We start from the raw sequence: 27,973 nt of genomic DNA, 5'->3' as shown, positions 1-27,973 counted from the left end.
TGGTTATTTTGCTGTTGAAGTCTGCAAGGACCTTTGAAATAACTCAAATCATGTGGCGAAGTGATATATGGAACTGTAATGCGGTCGAGACCTGCCTGGAACTACTTTAGCCGTGCCTTTCCCTGAAAATAATTGCACACCTCAGAACGTTTGTCAACCAATCAGATTCAAGCATTCAACAGCCCCATAGTATACATTTGAATAATCTTGTTTTGTGATTTGTTTTACCGTCAGCATTTTTACATGCACTATTTTTTGTCAAACGGAATTCAATTCAATTTCAGAATCGGAAAGTTCTGTTCATATGAACCCTAAACATTGAAATCCAATTTGTATTTTGAACAGAACCAAATCTACCATGATTATAATTGATGTTTTTGCCTTGATTTATTGAATTGAAGCTGACATTTATCACAAAAGCTTAATTTAAGCAAGTGCTTGGTACATATTTAGTCTCTTCAAGTCTACAACACCACTTTCAATCCAATCAAAATTTAATTTGGATCAAGCTCAATCTGATTGATTGAGGTGTTGACATGAAGGCTTTTCAGTCTGATTGAGCCATTATGATAGTCATAATTAGGGATGGGCGATACCACTTATTTTGTTTTCGATATGATACCGATACTTTCAAGGCCAGTATCGCCGATATCGATACCGATACCTCTAAACTGAACTTTTAAATTTGAAAATTTCTTAAATTATTGAATTACTAAGATTAAAATGGGTAATGATACCCACTTAACATTATATATTAAAGGCATTTTAACATTCAATATACGGCGTACTTGGAACTTATTAGATTATATTTTTATTTACACGTGATTACAATGTTTACTTGTAGTGGTAACCATGGAAATCTACAAAATATTATAGGCCTAGTTGAACTATGATCACTGTAATGTTAATTTCCATAAGGGACTGCCAGTGACCGGCTGTTGCACCCATAAAATGTGTGCACATACAGTGTATGATTTATATTAAAATTAGTTACAGAATAGAACTATGAACTTTTAACATTCAAAAAACAATTTATTTGCACAAACTATGTAGGCTACAATTTAAATTAGTTTATTGTGAAATAGCTCAAACATATGATGTTTTTCTGTCTTCTGTTAAGCATTGTCCTGGGCTGCGTTTCCCAAAAGCATCAATGGTTTCTTGTGATACTTTTGGGAAACGCATCCCTGTTTGAATGCATTGTCGGCAGTGTGTGAACGCTCTCTGTGATTGATTGCTTCTGACTTGCAGCATTTGCGTGTGTTCAGATAAGCAGGAAAATAGTTATACTACACAATTATTTGCTAAACATAGGTTATTCATCCAATTCAATGCATATTGTACGCATTAAACTTCTTGTCAAATAAACAAAATCACTGGTAAAAAACAACAACTGTAGTATCGATATTTTTATTTGAGTATCGATACTTTCGATACTCGACGTCAGTATCGATATATCGATACTTTGTATCGATACGCCCATCCTTAGTCATAATAAAGGATTATTTGGGTGCATGTAAATGTTGGGTACTGTCATATTCAGATTCAGAGACCAGAATATCATAAAGATGTGATGGTGTTTTTTGTTTTCTTGACTTAGGCCAGAAAGCAACCTCCTAACACCACCATAGAGATCATAGTAATTTGAAACCACCTTTTCATATTTTATTTTATTTTGTATCATTGTTTTATTTTGTATTTTATTTTTTTAGATCCTGTTGTTTTCAGTGCTTTGTCAAATGCTTCATGCTGTCTTGCACCACAGCACATCTTATCTTTATTTGTTTCCGATGGCTGGTGTGTTGCACTGTTAGATTAGCTCCAGTGTCACAGTCTTCATTCACAATCTCTTAATCACCGTCATGCCTCATCATCATCATAATCAATCACAATCTCTTAATCATCATAACTCCTCTACGTAGTCTGTTTATGTAACCAAGGTCTTCTTGAGTTTGTCTCGCTGTAGAAGTAGAGACTGTCTTGGCTGTGAAGTGTGTGACACTAGCAACATCCCCTGTTGTTTGCCTAGATTTAGTCAGCTTGTGTGACACAGCATGTGTGTGTGTGGGAGACTGGTTCACTGCACGTGTTGTCAAGGCAACTCTTGGCTATGCTGTCAAGCCTCTGCGGTTTACAGTTGTCTCCTCAAAAATGAAATAGGACAAAGAAAAGCTGTTTATTATGGATAGTACTAGATAGTTTCCTATTCAAGTATTTTTTGCTATGAAACTGTTTGCAACATTTTTTCTAGTTGTTTTAATTTGTCTACTAACAATGTCTAGCAGTGTTCTTGAACATAACTGAAAAATAGCCCAGAAATGATTGTATTATTTATGTTTGTGTGTATAGATTCATATCTGCAGGCCGTCGGGACACACTTATTGTGATCAAGCATGTCGTGAATTTGACTAATTTTGTTAAACATTTCATAATTTTTTTCTTTATATTCTCGTTTTCTGCTTTAAGAATCATTATTATTATTATTATTATTATTATTTTAATTATATTTGTTTCTGGATTATCTGTTTGTTTATAATGTTTTTTTTTTCTTGTTTAAAATGTATCACTATTGAATCTTTATTGGATTATGCAGTTCATTTCATGTAGCATGTTCAGTTTTAGTAGACCCTGGTTTGGTTGGCCATGTGATCAATGTAATCATGTGACTTTTTTATATTAAGATGGCTCCTGCACTACACATTATTATCTAGGGCTGCGTTCAACTCTAAATTTTTATGCTTAAAAATGCTTATTATTATTATTGCTTACTTATGCTTATTAACTGGTCAAATGAAATCCATACTTAAAGTATTTGGAAAAAAAGTAGCAAAAATTTAATATGAAAAAATAAATAAGACATGGTCCAAGTTACCAAGAATTCAAAGTTTTCCTCTTATAACCAAAAAAATTTCAAATTGAAGCTGAAATCAGTTTTAACAAAAAAAAGGTTGAACCACAGGAACATAGAAGTGACAGAAGCTCAAGGGACACATTTATTATTATTATTATTACAGATAATTGAATTTCAATTTAAATAGTCTACAGTAGAGCTGCACTATTCTGGATAAACTGATTCTCCCAGATTCTGAACACACAACTAAATAAAATAATGCAATTTAGAGGTGCTGACAAAGTATTAATTGCTGCAGTCTATTTAAAAATGTTTAATTAATCAGAATTAACTATTTTTAAAAATTGGTTTGAATGAATTATTCAATGACTCGCTCATAAAAACTTCACTTGTTTCATTACAGGATGAATCAGCTCTCACCCGAAATCAGTGATTCAATGACAAATACATTTTTTTAACAGTCGCTTGTCGCCACCTACTGGTGTAACAATGTAATCGATACAATCGTTATTTGAAGCGCAAGTTACTTTCAAAAGGTGATTTGCTCTATTTTGATCGCTGCCATAGACATCAGTATTTATATCCACACTATAAACTTTTATCGCAGAACTTCTGTGATAATATGAATTACTGTACGAAAGAAATAATGTGTGGTTTAAAAGACTGTCTGTGAAGATGATGACTGTTCTCTCTGGGTCAGCGGCAGCGCAAACACAGATCTGAAATCTGTAGTTTAATCGTGCATCTCTAGTCTACAGTGTGCATGCTTTAGTTGGGCCTCTGTTATTACCATTACTGTAAATCCTAATAGAAATTTGTGTTCCCATTTACACCCACAGGTTTTCTGACTCCAAGGATAATGAGGAAAAGACGGAACTGGAAATGACAGTGTAACTTGACGTGATGGATGATAATAATAAGAGTGTTTGAGGAACCCCTACATCTAACCCAATGGCAAAGAAAGGCCGCGCCAAGGGCGAGAAGCCTGAAGCACTCATCTCAGCCTTACAGGCGGCCAACGAGGATCTCAGGTCGAAATTAACCGATATTCAAATTGAACTGCATCAAGAAAAATGCAAGGTAGGCAAATTTACATTGTGAAAGTGTAGCATTCACAATGAACCCTTCATGCTCTTTGACAAAATGTAAAAATGGCATTTTTAACCAGTGCATGCCTTGGATCCCTTTCAGTAACAGCAGAGGTGTAAAGAGTACTTGAAAACCATACTTGAGTAAAGTACAGATACCTTACAGTGAAAATGACCAATTTCAATACGACTTGAGTAAAAGTCTTAGAGCATCTGATTTTAACAGTACTTAAGTATTTTACTCATACTGGACGTAGGCTCAAAGAGGAGCTAGTCCTCAACACCAAAGAGACATGCCAGTGAAAAACAAGAAACAGCTGATTTGTGAGGAGAGCAATCACGTTTATTTTCTAAAATCAAAATACAACTGAACACGTCAATATTGCAATAAATCAAGGTTGACACAACAGCCTTTTGGGGTGCTTTCACACTGGGCTTGTTTGCTGCGGTCCGAGCACGAGCGCGTTTGTTCCCGGCGCCCCCCACAGCGTTGGTCTGGTTTCACACTCAACTTGATTCTATCGAACCCTGGTGCGTTTGCGTGCATCTTACGTCATCGCAAACGTGCACGCCGCATGATAGAAACCAGAACGCGAGTCATATTGTGTTTTTTTTATTAATTTGGTGCTATTATGCTCAGCTAAGTGAACAACACAGTTTTGTTCGGACTCTTTCGAACAGACTCTTTTGAGGAGACAGTGGATTTCCATTAATTTTTTGTCCTGATTCCACACGCTATGAGCGAATACACTGCAGGCTCACTCTCGCTCGTATCCAAGGTAAATCATCAACACTATCATCCCTTACATGCGTTTTATTTAACTAAATGCATAATAATAAATCAGCTAAAACACATGCGCAGGTTACTTTTCTTCCTGTACAAGTGCGCACCCGAGTCCGTGTTGCTTTCACATTCACGCTAACCGCGGCACGGTTCGAGTGCAACCGAACTCAGACCACCTCCTCCAGGTAGTCTCGGGTTCGGTACCCCAGTCCGCATGACAGCGTTCACATTAGAGATTTTGCATGCGAACCGTGCCCTGAAAAGTGGTGCTTTTCACACTGGCAGATTAGTTCGGAACGGGACACGGTTCGCATGAAAAATCTCTAAACGAATCGTGCCCCATTCCGAACTAAACTGCCAGTGTGAAAGCGACATCAAAAAGGGTACAAGAAGTGAACCAATATCCTTCCAAAAAGTCTATTCAGTATAATGGATAAATAAAAAAATGTTAAGTAAAATGAAATCGTCAAAGCTTACTTGCACTGGATGTGTTGGTTTCGGCCTCATACGAAACTCCTGCGATTCAGGAACTACGCGCTATGCACTCGCATTCGTGTAAAACAGCCTTGTTGAAAGGTTTGGGTGATTAAGGGCGTTTTTCCACTGGGTTCGTTTGCTGCGGTCCGAACCCGAGTGCGCTAGTTCCCGGCGCCCCCCGCAGCGTTGGTCTGGTTTCACACTCAATTAGTTGTATCGAACCCAGGTGCGTTTGCAGTGATCTTACGTCAGCGCAAACGCACACGGAAAACGCATGGAGAATACAACTCGACTGAGCATAGCTGTAATTTGTCTGTTTTTTTGGTGCTATTATGCACAACATAGTGAGAGACAACTACGTTTATGTGCATTACATGGTGTAATTCAGCACATATCCAGGGGACGCCGTGTTTCTGCTGCTCGTAGAAGATTTTTTTGAATGAGGAATGTTTTTTGAATGAGATTTGTATGAATTTGAATGAGGCACCTCACCTCTTCAGTGTCCCACAACGTTCCCCTGCCACTCATTTAAAAAATAAAAACATGACTGTGATAGCCTTTAAAGCCACACCGTGGACTTTGTGACCTAAAGAGTTGACGCATACGAGTTATTTTAAATGATTCCTCAGCCCAATATACAGCGTTTGACACTATTAATGCTCCGAGCGGGGCTGCCCTCTTGAAATACCGCCTATGTAAGTTTGGAGGAGACGGACCGTCGTTGAACAGGTCATGTGACCTGGAGAACGTATCGCTTTACGGCCGTCACGTGACCATAGGCTCTGATATACTGTCTTCTAGACTTTCGCGACAGTGCTGCTGCGCTTGTGGCCTCTAGGGGCGCTAGACGTGAAAGTTCCAGGTCTAGTGCCCCTAGCGCCCGCAAAAGTTCCGCGGTGTGGCTTTAAGATTGGTCTGATTTCTTCAAGCGTTCGCAGTTTTTTTTTAATATGCGTATCTTCAAGCGTTTACTATGTTTACTGTGGTAACGGTTAGCGCGCATAGTCTTTTGCATCACAAACAGAAGGCATTCAAACATGAACGCGATTTAAATTATTTTATTTTGGTTGTCTTGTGTGAGGAAACAATGATATCGACAGTGATACGCATGTGCGGGATACTACACTTCCTGAACAAGCGCGCACCCGAGTCCGTGATGCTTGCACATTAACGCGAACCACACCACGGTTCGGGAGCAACCGAGCTCAGACCACCTCCTCCAGGTAGTCTCGGGTTCGGTACTCTAGTGCGCACCCGGGTCCGATGACAGCGTTCACATTAGCGATTTTTCATGCGAACCGTTCCCCGGTCCGCACTAAACTGCCAGTGTGAAAGCGCCCTCAGAGCAAAACACAGAAGTTATAGTACCTTCAGTGCCCTGTAGATGGCGATATCACTTCTTTATAGCACCAATAAACTGCTGCAGAAAATGCAAAATGTAATGAGAAATTGCATTACTCTACACAAATCTATTGGAGTAAAGATTACATATACTTGTTCAAAAATGTACTCAAGTAGAGAGTAAAAGTTGCTAATATCTTTGATACTAGTAAAACTACAAAGTAGCCAAAAAGATACGCAAGTACAGTAACTCATTACATTTATCCAAATACTTTACACCACTGATTAACAGTAAATGATAAGTACAAATCAATTCACGAACTACAGTACCAGTCAAAAGTTTGGAAACATTACTATTTTTAATGTTTTTGAAAGAAGTCTCTTATGCTCATCAAGCCTGCAGTAAAAAAAACAAAACAAAAAAAAAACGTAATATTATGAAATATTATTACAATTTAAAATAATGGTTCTCTTTTTTAATATACTTTAAAATGTAATTTATTTTTGTGATGCAAAGCTGAATTTTCATCAGCAAATACTCCAGTCTTTGGTGTCTTATGATCCTTCAGAAATCATTCTAATCATGATTTCTGAAGGATCATAAGACACCAAAGACTGGAGTACTTGCTGATGAAAATTCAGCTTTGCATCCAAAAATAAATTACATTTTAAAATATATTAAAAAAGAGAACCATTATTTTAAATTGTAATAATATTTCATAATATTACTGTTTTTTTTGTAGTTTTTTTTTTTTTTTTAACTGCAGGCTTGATGAGCATAAGAGACTTCTTTCAAAAACATTAAAAATAGTAATGTTTCCAAACTTTTGACTGGTACTGTATATGCCATAACAACTGATGGGAGCACTTTGTGAGGATCAGCTGTTATGCCATCCAGAGCTTTTAATAAATGAGGCATTTCTGGAATAACAAACTTGGTAATACTTTACAATAAGGTTCATTAGTTAATGTATTAACTAAAATAACTAACAATGAGGAATACATTTGTTACAGTATTTATTAATCTTTGTTAATGTTAGTTAATAAAAATACAGCTGTTCATTGTCATGTTAGTTTACAGTGCATTAACTAATGTTAACAAATACAGCCTTTGATTTTAATTACGTATTAGTAAATGTTGAAATTAATATTATAAAAGATTAATAAATGTTGAAGTAGTATTGTTCATTCTTAGTTCATGTTAACTAAGGTAGTCAACTAATGTTAACTAATGAACCTTATTGTAAAGTGTTACCACAAACTTTACTATATTTGTGCAGCCGGAACATACTTTGGCTAAGTGTAATATTACCAGAAGCACTAGGACTTGTGGCATAGTTATTCATGAACAAGTGAATCTGTAAGTGTAGCATTCACAATGAACTTTCATACTCTGCCAAAATGTAAAAATAAAATTTTTAACCAGTGCATGTCTTGGATCCCTTTCAGTAACAGTAAATGAAAAGTTCCACAAACCATTTCCCAAACTATATTCCATAACTACCCAGACAGCAACATAGTGTCGGCCCACATCTGGTACACACGGATTCCACACGGCCCAGATGTGGGCCGGATCTGGGCCGACACTATGTTGCTATCTGGGTACTGATGGTAGCACTTTGTGTGCATCAGCTGTGATGCCATCCAGAACTTTCAATAACTGAGGCATTTCTGGAGTAACAAACTTTACCATATTTGTCCAGCCGGAACATATATTGGCTAAATGCAGTGCCGGCCTGAGCCTTTAGGGGGCCCTAAGCAGAATTTGATTTGGGGGCCCCCTCCCACCACGCGGAGTAACCTGTGCTTGACGATTATTGACACAAATGTCACACTATAATGTTACATTATAAATTAATACAATGAGGTTATGTATTAATACAGAATAAATACTTAATAAAACATAGATACTTAAATAAAAAAGTTTTAACTTTTTATTTACTCTTTTACTAACTCTTTGAAACTTCTGAAAACAAACTGTCACAAAACATATTAAATAATATATTTGCAAAATATCCTCCTACATTTTGCAACACTTTGCAGTTTGAATGATGACGGAGTATGTTTTTATGTTTCCACTGTTCGATCGCGCCCGCGCCTCACAACATATTCCAGCATTGCAATCTTGACATCGCAGCCTGTTCATTATAGCCGTAATAAAATATTATAATAAAATAGTCAACCTAACATATAAAAATTACACTGCTCTGTTTAAATAGTCAGTAGGACAATTCGTACCATTCACGGTAAGCACCACTCCAGTGTGATGTTTCCAAGCACATTTTTGCGTGTGTGAAGAGGATGATTTTTTCCGTCGATATTGGAACGTGAGTGAAGTACAAAGCCTATAATAAAGAATAGTTTAGCATCCAAATACATCGCGAATGTTGAAACATTAAATGAATTAATTGAATATCATTAAATTTAAAGGATAAATCATTGATTTAAATGTCAATCATCAATCATTGATCAAATAAAATTTTTGTGACATGGATTAACGTTACCGTGACAATGCACACAAATTGTCTGAGCACGCGAGGTTATGCGCATGACTCAAACACTGGCAGACACAGCAGCCGTTGTAGGCAGGTATATTGATCATGAAATCAGAATTTTCTTGTCTTGAATTATTCGTTTATTCATTAATTTATGTCACTTATTTAAGTTAATTAATATGTAAAAAAACAAACAAACAAAAAAACAAAACTCAGCCACTTAGTTCGCTTATGCCTCGGCCGGCCCTGGCTAAATGCAATATTACCAAAAGCACTTGTGGCATAGCTATTCATGAACTCACTTCTGCAGGTGACCAAACTGGAGCGAGAAAAGGTGCAGGAAAGCAAGCGCATTCGCGAGCAGGAGCAGCATCGGCACACTGTGGCGCTGACAGAGCAACGGGCCCGCTGGCACGAAGAGAAGCTGAAGGAGCTCGCCGCGCTGAGGGAGTCGCTAACTCGGCAGCATGAACAGGAAATATCTCGCACTGCTAAGATTAAAGAAGGCGAGATCCAGCGCTTACGGACTGCACTTAGTGCTCTGCGCGACGGCAGTGGAGAGAAAGTACGTACCGCGCTGACGCTAGAGGCCAGAGAAGAAGCCCGGCGGTTCTTCGACCAGGAGCGTGTGAAGCTCCTGCAAGAAATAGCAGAGCTAAAGTCTACCAAACGGCAGACGGATGAAGCGCTGAGTACTATGATTATAGCCGACAAGATGAAGGCTGGGGACCTGCGCACTGAACATCAAGCGCACCAGGAACAAATCTCCAAGATCAAGTGGGACTCAGAACGAGATATTCGTCGATTGGTAAGCTGTCATTCTTATTCTTAAGGTAGAAATGTCTAATAACTTCTGTGGTCCCATGAGGCCCTGTTCACAGCTGGTGTTTAGATGTGTTTCGGTCGATCGGATCACAAGAGGACGACTCTAAACACAGGTGTAAACGGGTCTAAAACATTTTGAGCTCGTCCACTTTCACCACTTCCAGAGGGAGTTGAAAACACATTCGACCAGATTGCTTTCGTAGTGTAAACGCTCATGTGATCGAATGTGTTCAAACAGCCATAAAGACTTCTCTCCGTCTACTGAATAATGAGGGAACATTGTGAGAAGAGATCTAGCCAGACGGGGTTTAAACTTTACCAGCTGGAGACACGAGTTTGGTTTGAAGATGAAAAATGTACCAAGCACAATGTTCTCTCACCATTCCTGATTTCTTTTTTTTGAACCAAGTCTTTTTATTGATTTTTAGTTTCACATTTAGATTAACACAGCGACAACAAAAAGCCCCCCTCCCCCCACCCCATACTGGATCCGTAAAAGATAGCTATAAAAATAATAACAAATAAATAAATAAATAAATAGAAATGAGAACAGTGGTCAGACCTCTATGCAACCTCATATACTTCTTAACACAGGTTTGTGAAGATATTTATACAAAATTGTCAATTGGCACACTTTCAAAAAAAGACAAAAATGGCATCCACATATTGTAAAACTTCTCAACAGACCCTTTTACACTATATCTAATCTTTTCCAAATGAATATGACACATGACCTCCTTAATCCAGTGTCCATATGTTGGAGGGCAAGGATCCTTCCACCTACACAAAATAAGTCTTCTAGCTAGCAAGGAACAAAAAGCGATCATGTTCACCTGGCACCCGCTCAAAGAAGCATCCACCTTGATCACCCCAAATAGTGCAGTCAAAGGGCACGGGTGCACAGTCTTTCCACATATTTTGGAAAATGTATCAAAAATAGATAGCCAGTATCCATGAAGATTCGAACAAGTCCAAAACATGTGTAGAAGTGTAGCCGGGGTTTGTTTGCACCGATCGCATGCAGGATCCAGGTCCAACTTGATCTTGGACAATTTGTCTTTGGACCAATGTAGACGGTGTACCACTTTAAACTGGATAACAGCATGTCTCAAACACACTGAAGACGAATGAATATTCTGTACTACCTTTTGCAAGACCGCGTCCGATAAGTCTTCATCCAAGTCAGATTCCCACTTGTGTTTCAGAATGTCCAGATTGGTCTCATGGTATGAACTGAGCAGTGTATAAATCTTGCTCAGGACCTGTTTTCTGTCTGTCACCATTCCTGATTTCTAACGCACACTCACATTGTTCGGCTGGTCTTGCGTCTGTCAGAGCAGAAACAAAAGCTGATGGTCATGTTCATATGTAAAGTGCCCGAGCTAATTTTGTCTATTAGATCTAAAGATTTGAGAAAAAAACCCTTCCCTCGAAGAAATCAGGACAGAAGTGGTTGAAAGTGGACAAAAGAGACGGATTAAACCACCAGGTGTAAACGGGAATGTGTCTCCCTCGTCCAATTGTGATCCGATCCACCAAAACACATCTTAATACCAGCTGTAAAGAAGGCCTATGATTTCATATTACGTGCTTCCGGGTGGTTCTGGTATTATTGGTCTAGACCTGTGTGATGTTGTAGTGTTAGGTGTTAACTACCGAATCTGACAGGCCAGACCCTGACCCTTAACCCAGTGTGACCTTTGTTAAACTGTCCAGGTGGATGAGATCAAAGCCAAAGACAGAACAATCTTCTCGCTGGAGAAAGAGCTGGAAACGGCGACAGGTTTCGTGCAGAAGTTGCAGCTACAGAAGGATGCGCTCGATGAGCAACTGTTTCTTGTGAAAGAGGCAGAATGCAACCTGGGAAGCCCGAAGAGAGAGATCCCCGGCCGCGCGGGCGATGGAGCAGAGCATTGTGGGAGTCCGGTAAAGAAACCAGATCTGTTCATTTGTCGAGTTTACAAATGCACATGCGCATACACAAATGTATGTTTGAATATGCAGATGCATACATTCTTGTAGTAGAAATCATTGCAGTCTTAAACATACAATCTACAGTACAGCTCAAAAATTAAAATGTTAAACCAAACAATTTCTGAGTAAAAGAATGAAAAGTTACACTTAATTTCGATTGGCCACTTTAGACATTCAACTACTGTATAAGTAACTTTGCAACTACATGTCAACTAACTCTCATTAGAGTATTAGTAGACTGTTAGGTTAGGTAAAGGAGAATAATATAAGATGACTTGCAAAGTGAGCTCCTTTCACACAGTAATCCCAGTAAATTACTGTAAAATTACCAGAATGACTTTACCGGTAAATACACAAATATTCTGTTCACACAAGCAACGGCATTCCAGTTTTTTAACGTTAAGAGATCATTCACATCAGCACTAAATAGACTGGTTAACAAGGGGCTGACAAGGGACAGGTGTTGGTGATTGATGTCATGGGAACTAATAAGGGTAACTATGGAGACAAACAAGATACAAGGCAAAACAGGAACCAAACATAGGAAGTGAACACAGAAACAATGGGGAACATATACTTCAAAATAAAAGTCCTACAAAACACAAGACAGTACAGGGAATGTGACATGTATGATGTTAAAAAAGCTTTCTATTTCAGATCAATGCTATTATTTTGAATGATGGTTTGTGTGTAATGTGACATTTTTTTGTATGACATTAAAATTCTCTTTAGAATGAAATTGTACATAAATAGGTTAAGCGAAACAAATGTGTTTAATTCTGAGAACCTTTTAAACACATACTTAACTTCAGACACTGAAATGACATACACTGTGGTACAATACAAATATTTTGAGTGCCCCTTATTATCCTATAAAGAACCACGATTGTCCCGTATTTTCCTTTTCTGAAGTTGGCAACCCAATGAGTGACAGGCGTGATGATGACCAAAAAGAACAGTTTTTGCTCTTAAAAACATGGAACAGAAGACTGGGTTCGAGCGCGACACGCGATGTGGCCACACTTTCTAAGATGTCCATCTAGCGCATATGTGATCCTGGATCACAAAACCAGTCACATGTTGCACATGTATATATTTATTGCAATAGCTAACAAACATTGTATGGGTCAAAATGATCAATTTTTCTTTTATGCCAAAAATCATTAGTATATTAAGTAAAGATCATGTTCTATCAATATATTTTGTAAATGTCCTACCTTAAATATATCAAAAATGTATTTCTGTGAGTGAATGCAGCACAATCACCAACATAAATGGACAACTTTAAAGGTGATTTTCTCAATATTTGGATTTTTTTTGCACCCCCAGATTCCAGAATATCAATAGTTGTATCTCAGCCAAATATTGTCCTATCATAACAAACCATACATCAATGGAAAGCTTATTTATTCAGCTTTCAGATGATGTATAAATCTCAATTTCAAAAGAAGTACCCATGTGACTGGTTTTGTGGTCCAGGGTCACATATTTACATAGAAAAACTGTTAAAAAGCTTATCATCCCCATAAGAACTTTATGATTGGCCCAAAGCAGACTTACATCAGTGCGTTTGGTAATTTACTGGTAATGTTACAACTTCTCATACTGGTAAATTACCAGAACCGATTTACTGGTATTTCTGAAAAGGTCCTGACCTTACACATGATGTCTTAATGGTTATTTACCGGTAATTTAGTGCTAGGGTTAGGGCCAATCTCATTTCTCTGTCTTACCCCTTCCCCTTCCCCTACCCCTTTGTCTGCGTCTTCCCCTTGCCCTTCGATACCGAGTGAAGGAGGGTAGGGGGAAGAACGTTTCTCTAAGAAATGAGACACCACTCGATTACCGTTTGCGTCATCTTCCCTTTCCGCTAGCTGGCTGCTGCTACGTCAACAGAGGCGATACGCGTTGACATAAACAAACGAAGATGCCGTCGTCTCGGGTTGTGATATCGATTGCCTGGTCGCCCTTTATCTTTGCACGCTTGTGTGCCATCAGTCAAAGACATTGTTTCATTGTATTTAACGGCGGCGCCGGTGACATCATAAGCAAAACATTAGCAAACGGCAAATAGCGCATAGCTGCTAGCTAGCGGTTAACTAGTGATTCAAAACAAAAACATTACAATTAAAACCGCTTTAACGTTTTATTAAAGGTATCATAAAACACGAGTGTCATTAAACTGCTGAAAATACATACATTTGTGCGACTCACTTCTGAGAAATTCCTACCCCTCTGTTTCAAGTGTGGTCCTCCGCAGACTTCGTTTCAAGGGCTATATAGCCCTACGCCTTGGCCCTAGCCCTTAGTCAAAATGAGAATTGGGACACCACTTCCCCTCACATGAACGCGCAAAACCGAGGGGAAGGGGTAAGAGTAAGGGGTAAGACAGAGAAATGAGACGCAGCCTTAGTGCGCATGCACATGAAGCGGGGGTGTGGGGGGTGGAGGAGAGAGAAGCATGAAGAGGGACGTTAGCTAGAGGAGAGATGTCCTAGACAACGACTAATGTTAAAATTGTATATTCTTGAGCATTTTGGTATGGCCGACACGATCAAAGAGACGATGTTCCGATGAACAAATAACAAAGAAAAGGGTTGAGGAGGAGGGAAGGTTGAGCTAGCCTCCGTTTTGTTTGACAATACTTTGAACGTCAACAAGAAGTGACATCACCCAACATCGCTCAGAGCACCTTTAATACTCTAATGATTGACATGTAGTTGCAAAGTCACTTATAGTTAGTAGAATGTCTAAAGTGGACCATCAACATAAAGTGTTACCGACTGAATGATTAGGTCTAATCCAAATGGTTATGTCAATTCTTGTAATGTATCATTTTAAGTTAAGACTAATGAAGTGTTTCTGTTATTAGCCAGTTGAATGACTGTCTTAAAAGCGAGTGCTCTTTCTTAGTAACAGCCACACACACACACACACACACACACACACACACACACACACACACACACACACACACACACACACACACACACACACACACACACACACACACACACACACACACACACACACACACACACACACACACACACACACACTCTAATGCTTTTGAGCGCTACTGTGCCAGCTTTGTTCTCAGAATATTGCTTAATATTGTAAACATTTTACGTTGCTGCATACATTTTCCTTTATTGCACAATAAAGGGTATGTGTGTCAAGCTTGAAAATGTTAAATGTGTGTTTTTAGGACATGAGAAGAAACCAGAAACGCATGAGTGAACTTAAATCCACCATTCGTAAGCTGGAGGACCGCAACTCAATCTTAGTGGATGAAAGAAATGAGCTGGTATGTTTCGTTACATCTGTCATTGATGTTCTTTGCATAGAGTTTTCCTGTATACTAAGTGTCACAGTGATTATTATATTATTGTTATTATTATTCATTTTAAAGATGGGCCAACTGTGGAGTTATTGTTGGGTTGTACAGGATTATAAAAACAGTCTTTTGTTTATGAATAATTCACCCTGATTTTCTCTTCTCAGTTGAAGCGTGTTCGGGAAACAGAGAAACAGTGTAAGCCGTTACTTGAGAGGAACAAATTATTAAGTAAGAAAAATGATGACCTCAGCCAGTCCCTCCAGAGGATGGAGGATAAACTTAAGTCCATAACCAAGGAGAACACGGAGATGGTGGGTTCCTCTTCTTCTTTCTAACACGTGTCAAAGCTATATAATCTGCATTTTAAAGTGCAGTTGTAGTGTGTGATTAAATACACTGCATTTGACTCATTGGGCCCTATCTTGCACCCAGCGCAATTGACTTTGAACACCGACGCATGTATAATTCCTATTTTGCACCCGACGCACAGCGGACTTTTCCCTCCACAGACGCACGCCGGTAAACTAGGAAATGAACTTGCGCTCCCGGGGGCGGTTCAGTGAAAAGAGGAGGCGTGTTCCGGCGCAAACTTTCCCTGGTGCTATTTTGCAGTTTCAGAAAACAATTCCGCCACTGACCAGGAAAAACCTAGTCTAAAGTCAGTGGCGCGTTATTCAGATGCTATTTTAAGGGCACATGCTTGGCCATAATGCAGCGTGTGCACAACGCGCATACACTTTGCTTCTCTCATCTACACAGACACAGCAGTTCACATTTTTGCAAACCATACATAATTACAAGGAAAAATATTCCACATGAGGGAAATCATTGTTGTGTCCATGAAGATGTGAAAAAAATAGGCATAAATCTAGCTTACACATTTACCAAAATTATTATACGCCTGTTTAACCAAAGCTAATTTGGGTGGGTTTCTCCATCCCCATACAATGTCACTTCTCTGTGTTTTACGGCCCTGACGAGAACGTCGGTCTCCTCGGCTGTGAACCGCTCCTGGCAAATCCACCGTTATAATAGCAATCCGCCATGGAACAAGCGCGCCTGCTCTTTAAGGGAATGTGAGATGTCGCTCTGATTGGTGTATAACAGTGTATTCAGCACTATAATCACTTGTGTTCAGATTACCTGAGATAAATGTTTATATAAATACTACCATTCAAAAGTATATATATATATTTTTTTTCTTTTTTGTCTCTAATGCTCATCAAGTTGCATTTAGGCAATTTATTAAAAACAGTAATGTTGCGAAATATTATTACAATTTAAAATTACAGTTATTTTAATGTAATATATTGTAAAATGCAATTAATTCCTGTGATCAAAGCTGAATTCTCAACATCATTACTCCAGTCTTCAGTGTGTCACATGATCCTTCAGACATCACTCTAATATGATGATTTGATGCTCAATTATTATTGGTTATTATTGGTGCTCAATTGATTATAATGGTTCTTATTATTATCATTGTTGAAAACCGTTTTTACTGCTTATTATATTTTTGTGGAAACCTTGTTGAAATAGAAAGTTCAAAAGAACAGCGTTTATTTAAAATAGAAATCTTTTGTATCATTATAAATGTCTTTACTGTCACTTAAGATCATTTTATTGCATCCTTTTGGAAACTTTTTAAAATCATATTCTTAATCTTTTTCTTATAATTTTTACCCACAACTTTTGAGTGGTAGTGTATCACAGTTTCACAAACATATTAAGCAAATTAAATATTAAATAAAACTATTTATTATTATTTTATTATTGTTATATAATAAAAACTTATCAACATTGATAAGAAGTGATTGTGAGCACCAGATCATTAGCTTATTTTAATGTATTTTAGAATATGTGGCAATGTTACTATTTTTATTGTATTATTCATTAAATAAATGCAGCCTTGGTGAGCAGGAGAGACTTAATTATTTCATACTTTTGACTGGCACTGAATACATTTATTTGGTAAAAAATATATTAACCTAAATATTTTTTAAATGTGAATTCTCAATCTCTCAGATGGACATGAAAGACTGTACTAAGAAATTCAGGAAGAATTAGCTTTTGCCTGATATAATGAATAATATAATTCTCCATAATCTGATAATCATTGGATGATCACTACAAAATCTCTTGTAAACTATAAATAAAGCGGTTACTGCTTTCTGCAAGCGAAAATATCTGTTGTTGCACCAGACAGTTTTGTTAATTTTGAGTGCAGAATGCATTTATCCTGTTGTATCATTGTTTTGTCGTATTCAGAAGGAAAAGATTACATCCCATCCTCCGCTGAAGAAACTCAAGTCTCTGAATGATCTGGATCAGGCCAATGATGATCAAGAGATTGAGTTCCTCAAGCTGCAGGTCCTAGAGCAACAGAGTATGATCGACGAGCTGACACGAGTGAGTACTTCCTGTGAACGTGAGACTGAAGTCATGGAGGTTAGCACTGAACACACACGTATCACATCTTTCTTATGCTTCATGTTTCAGGATAGAGAAAAACTTTTGAGAAAGAAGAGGCATAAACGAAGCAGACCTATAAAGGTGAAGTGTGGAACTTTCTCAGTGTGGCAATATTTTCTCCCGTCCGCTTTCAAAACATTGCAGTCTGTCTTTTAACTTTTACCGCAACCAGTGACAGTGGGATTGGGACTACCCGAGATCCCATGATGAAGTATGATGTATCTTGTCATTTCCCATGCAGAGGCACATTGTTGTAGACACATTCTACGGGTATGATGAAGAGTCAATGGATTCGGAAACTTCCTCAGTGGCTTCTCTGCGCATGGATCGAACCCCGGCTACGCCAGATGAAGATTTAGATGAGGTGAGCATTTAGGAACATTAAAGGTGCAGTGTGTAATATTTAGGAGGATCTGGTGACAGAAATGCAATATCATATACAAAACTATGTTTTCAGTGGTGTATAAAAACCTTACATAATGAACCGTTATGTTTTTATTAGCTTAGAATTAGCATTTCTCTCTACACACACCGCGGGTCTGCTTACATCGACATGTTTCTACAGTGGCCCTGAGCGGACAAACGCGTTTCGTCACTATGTTGTTCTTCATGATAAGAAGCTAAAGCTAAAGTCAGCGAATAAAACACTGACACAATGATGAACAAGTGACAATAATATTCGCAATAACATATCGTTTTACTGAATAATTAAGTAAACCTAATTATCTTTGTAAAGAAACCTCATTGTTTAACTGGCTACTCTCTGCTGTCTCAGACGACGACATCACTTCCTGTCAGCCACCGTAACTTCTGTTGGGTGCAGTTCACAACCTCACCACTAGATGCCGCTAGAAATCACACGCTGCCCCTTTAACTCACTCTTTCTCACTAAGGGTTCCTGAGTTTATCTCGACTTCTTCTCTATGGTGTGTTTTGTATTATTATTGTGCATTCCCAGACAGCAACATAGTGTCGTCCCAGATCCGGCCCACATCTGGTACACGATGAATCCACACGGATCTGGGCCGACACTATGTTGCTGCTTGGGTTATTTCGCATGCTCATTATTGTGCATTATTTCTCATGCTCTCTTTATTAGGGTCTGGCGGCTGAAGAGTCAGAGTTGCGGTTTAAGCAGTTGACGCGGGAATACCAGGCTCTTCAGAGAGCATATGCCCTGTTGCAGGAGCAGAAAGGAGGGGTGCTGGATGCTGAAATGGAGGCTAAGGTATTTCTGAACTATTGTCTGTGCTGTAATCAACATTAAACAGCTTACAGAACTTGAGTAGAAGACATGACACTGTTTTTCTTTGCTTTGTTTTGTTTTGGCCAGAATTGAAAATGCAATTCAGTCATACAGTAAAACAGTAAAAATACACCTCTTCTATGATCACAATGTCCAAAATTTCTGAGTGAAACAATAATATATTTTGAAAAGAAAACCTTATTAAGTAGTTATTTGTTTGAAGAAATAAGCAGTGAAGTGGTTTTGTTAAAATATTTTTTCCCCAACATTTTACCAGTCAAATCAAAGTCATGTTCAACCACCATGCAGAAACATGCAGGAAATTAAATATTTTACACCGTTAGATGGCAGCAAAGACCGTCTTTATGAGTGAGTCAGTAGCAAAGACCTTTATATTTAAATCGACTGAAACAAGATTGTAAACAATTAGACGCAACTTTTAAAGGACAAAGATATCGCTTTCCTCAGTAGACATTTAAAATGCTTTTGTGATTATGAATATAAGATTGAAGAATATCAGTTAGATGCAGATAATAATAACTCGTAGCCGTGCGATATGGCTGTGCATCACCTAGAGCCGAATCACACTCATAGGTTATTGCTCATATATTATAATTGTCATACAGAGGATTCCTGAAGACCCTTATGATTATGTTTAAGTCAGTACATCTGGTTAAATCAGATCATTTGACCTTTTGTATGATGAGACAAAGGCTAGTTCTGGTTGTTAAATGTCATATGCTACAAACCCCCCAAAACGTAAGGATATTTATGAATTAATATGATAATGATATTTTGAAAAAAAAAAAGATGAGATTCAAGATTCGTCATGAGTCATTTTGTACCCACCACTTTTTTTTTGAGACAGTTTTCAGTGGTTATGAGGAGCAATATGGTAATCGTTGTTTAGGTACATTAAACCACGTAAAGCTTTTTCACGTTAGGACTTATATAAAGCCCATGAGAACCGTGGCGAGTCAACCCACAGCCGCTCCGCTGCCCTGCTGAAAATGTGAAGCAGAAACGCTTAATGTTAGATAACGTCCATAATAATTGGACATTGGGTTTGTTTTTTTTGGACCGTTTTCAGTGGTTATGAGGAGCAATATGAGAGAGAAATTTGGTAATCATTGTTTAGGTACATTAAACCACATCATGTCATATTGTCAACATGGTACTTGAAGCAGAATAGTGGGTCATATGTCCAATGCTTTTTGAAAACTTAAGGCTTTCTTCTTCATGAAACGAGTCGGACATCACATTGTTGTATACATTTTTATTTATTTACATTAGTAAGCAGGACATCGTCTTTCAAAACATGACCTGCACGAAAGAGAAAAAAAAAATGAATGCGTCATTGTACCCAGCACTTCTGAAAATGCACTTCCGAATTGACGCCCATGGTTATGTGCTCAAAAGAACACATTGCTGAACTACATTGAACCCACAGGCATATAGTGCATATTCTGGTAAATTACTCTTGTATTTAATAGTTACTTTATCTCTGTAGGCTCACGAGCAGCTCCAGGCAGACTCTCACAGGTATAAGGCTAAAATCGAAGACCTGGAGAAAGAGCTTGCTGTAAAAGGACAGGTAAAAGTCTTTCTGTACTATTGGTATTAGCGATGCAAAATTCATACACAGTGACTTGCAATCAAGAAATCAATATCTAGTGTGGTGGTATTTATCTCGCTGAGTGATTCTCCATACTTACAAACTGATTTGTTCTGGGTGTCTGGTTATAAAGCACAGTATGACACAGGTGTGACTAATTCCCATATAATCTCCTCTTTTACTCACAGGACTCCAGATGGGTGGAGGAGAAGCAACGGTTCATCAGGCGTAATCAAGAGCTGCTGGAGAAGGTGTGTGTTCTCAACACGGCCACACTCAGAGGATGAACACACTAATGACAGACTAAAGAGATCATTCCCTCAATTTTACGTAGTGGTTTCATGAGCCTCTGCAGGAAAAGGGTAACGATAACTGGAGGTTATAATCTACAGTCATTATTGTAAAATAAACCTTGACAGGATCATTGGAACTATGACACAAAGCAGAGACAAAGCAATCCTCAGTACCAATTACAAACAAGTCACCAAATGTCATCATGTTCCAGCAAATGTCTGGGTCTCACTTTATATTAGGGGTCTTTAAAATTGTACGGTAGGTTCAGGGGCAAGTTTAGGAGAGTCAAGAGTGTTATTATACATGTAGTCACATTCAGGTAAGTGTATAGTGTAACATTTAAGATTCTTAAGTCCCTCTGTAGTCAATAATTTTATCACTTAAAACTCATCTTTGATCAACAAAATGACACATTTCATGCCTTAAAATATCTTGAATGTAACTCTACACCCTTTCCTCATTTAGTATATGCGGTTCTATGAATATGCAAATGAGCCCCGCCTCCACTCACTCACTCAGCTCAGAGATCCACTGGTTGACGATCACACGTTGATCTGATTGGTTACAAGGTAGTTTGTGACGTCAGAAACACCAGCGATTTCAAAGCGTGTTTTTGAGACTGTCTTTTGTTCACTGCAGTTTTAAGGAGAAAATACTCAGCAATGGTGTCGACTTATGAATTTACACACGGTTTGTCTTAAAGCATATTAAAAACACCACATAGACACATAAACAACATTAATAACTTGATTTTCACCACAGGGGGACTCTAAAGAATAATCAAAGCTGAATTTTCAGCATCATTACTGCAGTGATCAGAAATCATTCTAATATTGCTGATTTGGTGCTCAAGAAACATTTCTTATTATTATCAGTATTGAAAACAGTTGCTGCTTAATACTTTTGTGGAAACCATGAGACACTGCTATTCAAAAGTTTGGAGTAAGTCGATTTTTTTTTCTTTTAATTTTTAAAACATTACTTTTAATCAGCAAAAATGCATTACACTGTTCAAAGGTGGCAGAAAAGACATTTATACAAAAAGATTATACAAAAGATTTCTAATTCAAGCAAATTCTGCTGTTCTTCTGAACGTTATATTCAACAGTTATATACTGTATACATTACATAGATACTGAGAGGTTCGTAGGACTTAAAAAAATCCATTTGTAAAAAGCACAATCAATGAAAGTCTTTCATAAGGTCCATTAGTCACATTTTGTAATGTTTCTCTGACAGGTTGAAAAGTTGGAGAATGAAAACGGAAAGCTGCAGCAGGAACTACAGGACTCGAGAGATCAGAATGAACTTCTGGAGTTTCGCATACTTGAGCTGGAGGTTTGAGCTCTATCTCTGTCCACAAATCAGTTGCACCAGCCGTTCATGTGGCCTTACTTAAAGGTGCTATAAGCGATCCTGAGAGTCGTAACTTCTTGTTGACATTCGAATTGTTGTCAAACAAAATGGAGGCTAGCTAGACCCTCCCTCCTCCTCATTCCGTCTCCTCCCTCCTCCCCACCCTTCCGGCATAAAGGAAAGTCAAAGTAGTCACTACAAACAAAGTTAAGTTTTGCTGATACTTCATTCAATGTGTAATGTTGCCAAGTTAGATAAATGCTTTTATATACTGCAGAACAGAATGCAGAAAAAGAGAAATATTATCTAAATCGTTTCGCCACCTGAGGTTATAACTATAGCTCCCATACAAGGACGCAATAATAGCAAGATAACGTTAGCTTCGCGTTTCCCAGTGAGCATAAACAACGGCGGCGTTGTAAACAAATTTAGTCAAAGTTGTCAATAGCCTATAAATGAACATTCAAATTCATAACAAACAGTGGGTGAAAACATCATTCACACAAATTGTCGCCCTACTGTGAATTTGCTTGATCATTTACAATAGAGATTGATCGCTGCTAGAAACATACATGTTGTATCCACCAAAGTTAACGCTGACTGCATAGATCTAGCTAATTACATCCTTGTGTTGGTTTAGCGAACATGAACGTCAGTTTAGAAAGAAAAGTGGATTTACCTGTTCTGCAAAAACAGAGCAACTGAATGTCGGATTGGAAGCCCTTCTGCCGGCGGAGTTCTCGCCACCTTTTAAAGGTTTTTCCGATGTAAATTCGGGACTTCGTGCGTTCCTTATCTTTGTCCCTCTTCTTTGCAATTTGTTTATCGGAACGTCGTCTCTTTGGTCGTGTGTCGGCCATAATTCAAACTTCCCTCTTCATGCTTCTCTGTTCTCTCTCCTCCAAACCCCCTTCATGTGTACGCGCACTAACCCCCCAGACCCCACCCTCAAATACTTCTTGCCAGTGATTGGCTGGAGCTCTGTTTGTTGTGTTTCGTGGTGCGGGTGAGCCCAGTTTGTTTTTGTTGCCGTTTGTGGAGCCTGTGGTGTCTAGAGAGACCGCGTTTTTTTACAGTGTGTTCAGGGGACAGGCAGCTAGCGGATAATGAGGAGATGTTTGCTGTATATGACAAAAAATGTTTTGGCCTAAAAAACGTGTGACATCGCTTATAGCACCTTTAAAGAGGACCTATTATTCACCCTTTAACAAGATGTAATTTAAGCTTCAGATGTCCCCAGAGCGTGTCTGTGAAGTTTCAGCTCAAAATACCCCACAGATCATTTATTATAACATGTTGTGCCATTTTTGAGTGGAAGGAAAAACATGCTGTTTTCATGCATGTGTCTTTAAATGCAAATTAGCTGCTGCTCCGCCCCCTTTCCAGAAGAGGGCGGAGCCTGTACAACTTGTGCCTCGGATACAAGGTCACACTCACATGACATTGCAGTTCTGCATCATCATGAAAGCTTATTATCCACATGCGTTTTAAAGCCATATCAGTCTAAACTTCTGATATATGGTTTTCTGAGCGCACACATCCGAAGCAAACTGTCAAATACATACAAGGTTATGTCAAAAACACAGAGCTCACATAAACACAGTCAGTTACGTCTGTGAACGTACGCAACGGGAATAAATCACATGTGTATATTAGATCTGTGTATTAAAGTAAAAGCAGCGTAATATACACATATTTGATGTTAATTTGACTCAAACAACAGAAGAAAAACAGAAAATCACTCACTGCTCTTGACTGAATAACTTTAGTAGCTTTAATAGGAATATATTTCTTACTTGAATGCTGCTGTTGAATGCTCTGGCGTGGAGATATACATGGCGGACTGTGTGCAGCTCACTGAGGGGCGGAGCTAAGCTAAAAGGGCGGAGTCTGTCTGCAATCATGGGCGGCAGGGCCGGCTCTAGGTTATTTGGTGCCCAAGGCGAGAGTGCCCCCCCTCCCCCCCATCATTTAAAGTAGGGGTGGGCGATATGGCAAAAATATCATATCACGATTTTTTTTTTCAGGAAAATCACGATTAACGATTTTATCACGATTCTTTTTATGTTGGTTTATGTTACTATTTTGTGACTTGGCACTACAGCCAATCTAATGTCCATATTTTAAAAACAAAGCCTTAGGTAACAAAATAAAAAAATGGCAGACGGGTGAAGATAAATATATTTGGCATTATTTTCTTTGTTATTAAATATCAAGATCAAAGATACACAACATAATATACAAATTAAATAGGCTAAACAGTGCTTTACGTTTTCAGCTACAGTAGGTGTATTTAACAGTAGCATTGAAGAAAGTAATTAAATGAACAAATATGAAAATAAAACAAAACAGACTTCACTGTATAAATTATACATTGATACTTATTAAAGCTACTATTAAATTTATCAGTCAAGAGCAGTGAGTGATTTTCTCTTTGCATTTTGTTGTTTTATTCAAATTATCTTAAATTCAAATTATCATAATTTACTCTCTCAAGTTGTTTTAAACTCGAATAAGTTTCTTTCTTCTGTTGAAAATAAAAGTTTTTTGGAAGAATGTGGGTAACAAAACAGTTGATATACCCCAGTGACTACCATAGTATATTTTTCTCCTATGGAAGTCAATGGGGACCAGCTATACTGTTTTGATAGCCACATTATTCAAAATATTCATATTAGAAAAATATTAGAAACTATTAGAAGGAAATTAAAACAGGTTTGGAACAACATTAGAGTGCGTAAATGATGAGATCATTTTTATTTTTGGGTGAACTATCCCTTTAAGGACAAGCGGCAGCGTGTTTACTATTGCTACTGTCTCTTTAAGAGCTGCGTGCGACGCGTCTAATATACACGCATGCCATTTGACAAGCAGATTTTCTCTCAATTTTCTCAAGTTTGCTTTCACTTTAGACATAACCGACTTTGTTTATGTAAACCTTGTGTGTATTTAACAGTATAAGCACAATAAGACTCGAAAGATAACTTAGGCCAGTATCCAGGCGCTGGTAGACAGGCTTTTAGTGCATGTGAGCTTCACATGTACGCGCTGAGAAACGTTAGAACAGCGCATCAGCACGCGAATTAAATGTTTAACCGACAAGGCATTAAAGCACATGCAAATATGAACTTTTGTGAACTGCAGTCCCGTTCCGCTGCGTTAACATTTGTGAATATACGTCGCGTTGTTCAGTATGTTGGGACAGAGGCGCCAGAACAGATATAATGCACGATTCGATTTTTAGGATTGTAATATAATCTAGTAAAAGAAATGGACAAATACAAGCAGTGTGTGGACAGTGCACAGTAAAAGTGTACAGCGTGTGCGCAGCTTTCATAATATGATACATACATTTAATTAACTTTTTTTTTTTTTTTTTTTTTTTGCGCCCCGTCCAGCAGATGGCGCCCCAGGCGGCCGCCTGTGTCGCCTGTCGGCAAAGCCGGCCCTGATGGGCGGGGCTTGTTCCGATGTGATGTCATATTGAATCACATTCCTGAACTGCTCATTTTGAGGCACTGATTAAGATTAATAAGGAAAGTAACTGAGTGAATGGATTTTTTTACCATGCGGACACATAAATATGTACAAAAACAATATAGAAGTGAATTTTGCATAATAGGTCCCCTTTAAATTGCGACATAAAATACATACTTGTAACTACAAATTTTTGAGTAACTCAGAATTTAATTGTTTAGCTTAATTTGTTCTTAAGGAATTTTTATCAAGGAGGTCAAAAGAAAATCATGATGCAATTCAGTCAGTCTGTAGTTTTGTTCTAATCATTATTCCTGGTTATTGGAGGCTTCGGTAAAATCACTGCCATTAAGCAGTGTTACAGTTTCCTTCAGATGGCTATTAGAGCAGCATAATGGTGTTCAAATCTGGCTTTTCCATCCTCGCACTGCGATTTTGACCAAGGGGGTCCAATGAAATATACAGGACTGCTGTGGTATCTTACAGATGTGCTTCCTGGAGCAAGTGCAATATATCATACAGCATGACATTTGCACAGATCTTTATTTATCTGTAAGTAAAACACAAATGTGCACATACTTCCATGGATAGTTGCTGTGCCAAAATGCTCCCTCTAGATAAACAAAAACTCTCTTTGTCTCTCATCTCGTTTTACGTTCCCAAATGGATGCGTCCACCTAGTGGCGGAAGCACAGAAATGCAATGTACTATTAAAAGAAATGATCTATTATCTATGTGGACGGTATAGTGGAGACATTAGACTGGTGGAAGTGTGTAACGTAAGGTGTGTTTGATGTAATCTGTCAGGAGCGTGAGAGGAGATCGCCTCCGTTTAACCTTCAAATCCATCCTTTCTCTGAGGGAGTGAGTGCACTACAGATCTACTGTATAAAGGAGGGAGTGAAGGTAAGTATGAATTCATTCACTGCCACTTTTGCTTTTAATAACAGTCAGAACTCATGAGCCAGTTCTGCTGTCATCTCCTCTCAACAGGACGTGTGTATACCAGACCTCATCAAGCTGTTGGACATACTCGGGGATAACGGGGTACGTCACACACCACAATCCATGCAACATTTTTCCTTCGGTCATAGGCTAGAATATTACCAGTTGTAGTGTAAATGCTCAGTATGTGTTTCTGGCTTTACGCAGAACTTGAGGAATGAGGAGCAGGTGGCCATTATTCAAGCGAGTACTGTGCTGTCTCTCGCTGAGAAGGTACGTGGGTTCCTGTTTCAGGTTATTGAAGTACACTAGAGAGAACCAAAAACAGTCACTGAGTGTCTGACTGTCATTACATATACTTTTCTTTATATATACAGTTCTGTGCAAAAGTCTTAGGCATGTTAATACCCCCCCCCCCCCCCCCCAACTACTTTGCTGTAGTGTGTCAGTAGGAAATATCAGTTTACATTTCCAAACATTCTTTTTGCCATTAATTGTAATAATCCAGTGAGATTTGTGTATGCACAAGGAGTCTGACAACAGCCGGTATGATCTGATCTCACCATCATCGAGTCCGTCTGTGATTACATGAAGAAACTGAAAAAACTGAGACAAACTAAATCCAGAAGAACTGTGTGAACGTCTCCGAGACGCTTGAAGAAACCTTCCTGCAAAGCTACAGCACTGTGAAAAGTACTGGCACTTGTGTTAAAATGCTGTAAAGTGAGAATGCTTTCAAAAATAAAATCACAAATTAAACATTAACATGCCTAAGACTTTTGCACAGTACTGTACATATGCATATACATTTACTTTTCTCAATCTGTTAGTAAAGGACAATAACAACACTGGTCTACAGCCACAATGCTTCTGAAATAAATGTCAAACTTTACTAATGAATTGAAAATGATGCTTAAAATTGTTGATTGGCTCTAGTTTTCAAGATATGCCATTGGGTCAGTATATGACCCTTGACTTGAGGATGGTGGAGGATAAGTGAGTAATAAAGGGGAGGGATCTCAGTTGAAATCAGAAATGACTAAAATACATCTATGACTGGGTTTGGACAGTACTTTTTTTGAGGCAAAACAATGAATGATGCAATGTGAAGCTGGTATGACTTGCATTGTTATTGCTAGAGGTCATGGATGATGCAATCATAACGAAGCTTACATCACTTGTTTTAATTGTTTTATTATAATTCAGCACATTCAAATACATAATAAATAGCACAATCTTATTTCTGAAAATTGTAGACCAGTGTAATGATTTGCAATGAAGAGATGACAGAATGTGTGTATTTTTGTGTGTTGTGGTTTAGTGGATTCAGCAGATTGAAGGAACAGAAGCAGCTCTGCATCAGAAGATGATGGACCTGGAGCTCGAGATGGTA

The 27,973-nt window shown here is 38.3% G+C and overlaps 1 protein-coding gene across 1 annotated transcript in view; it reads left to right on the top strand.

Moving 5' to 3' along the window:
* Positions 1-3,802: 3,802 nt before the first annotated feature.
* jakmip2 (janus kinase and microtubule interacting protein 2) overlaps positions 3,803-27,973 on the top strand; it is a gene marked incomplete at its 5' end in the record, with an annotated part of 34,935 nt that continues 10,764 nt past the window's right edge. The window contains 16 exons of the mRNA XM_081389939.1: positions 3,803-3,931; positions 9,347-9,844; positions 11,578-11,787; positions 15,044-15,142; positions 15,340-15,486; positions 17,444-17,584; positions 17,675-17,728; positions 17,889-18,011; positions 18,747-18,875; positions 20,404-20,487; positions 20,697-20,759; positions 22,042-22,140; positions 26,443-26,541; positions 26,629-26,682; positions 26,788-26,853; positions 27,902-27,970. Of these exons, the coding sequence (XP_081246065.1) occupies positions 3,803-3,931; positions 9,347-9,844; positions 11,578-11,787; positions 15,044-15,142; positions 15,340-15,486; positions 17,444-17,584; positions 17,675-17,728; positions 17,889-18,011; positions 18,747-18,875; positions 20,404-20,487; positions 20,697-20,759; positions 22,042-22,140; positions 26,443-26,541; positions 26,629-26,682; positions 26,788-26,853; positions 27,902-27,970 (2,064 nt within the window). The remainder of the gene's footprint in view (positions 3,932-9,346; positions 9,845-11,577; positions 11,788-15,043; positions 15,143-15,339; positions 15,487-17,443; positions 17,585-17,674; positions 17,729-17,888; positions 18,012-18,746; positions 18,876-20,403; positions 20,488-20,696; positions 20,760-22,041; positions 22,141-26,442; positions 26,542-26,628; positions 26,683-26,787; positions 26,854-27,901; positions 27,971-27,973) is intronic.

Source organism: Scardinius erythrophthalmus (genome assembly GCF_964197995.2).
Source record: "Scardinius erythrophthalmus genome assembly, chromosome: 17".
Lineage (NCBI taxonomy): Eukaryota > Metazoa > Chordata > Actinopteri > Cypriniformes > Leuciscidae > Scardinius > Scardinius erythrophthalmus.
This window is presented reverse-complemented; position numbering and strand designations above follow the sequence as displayed.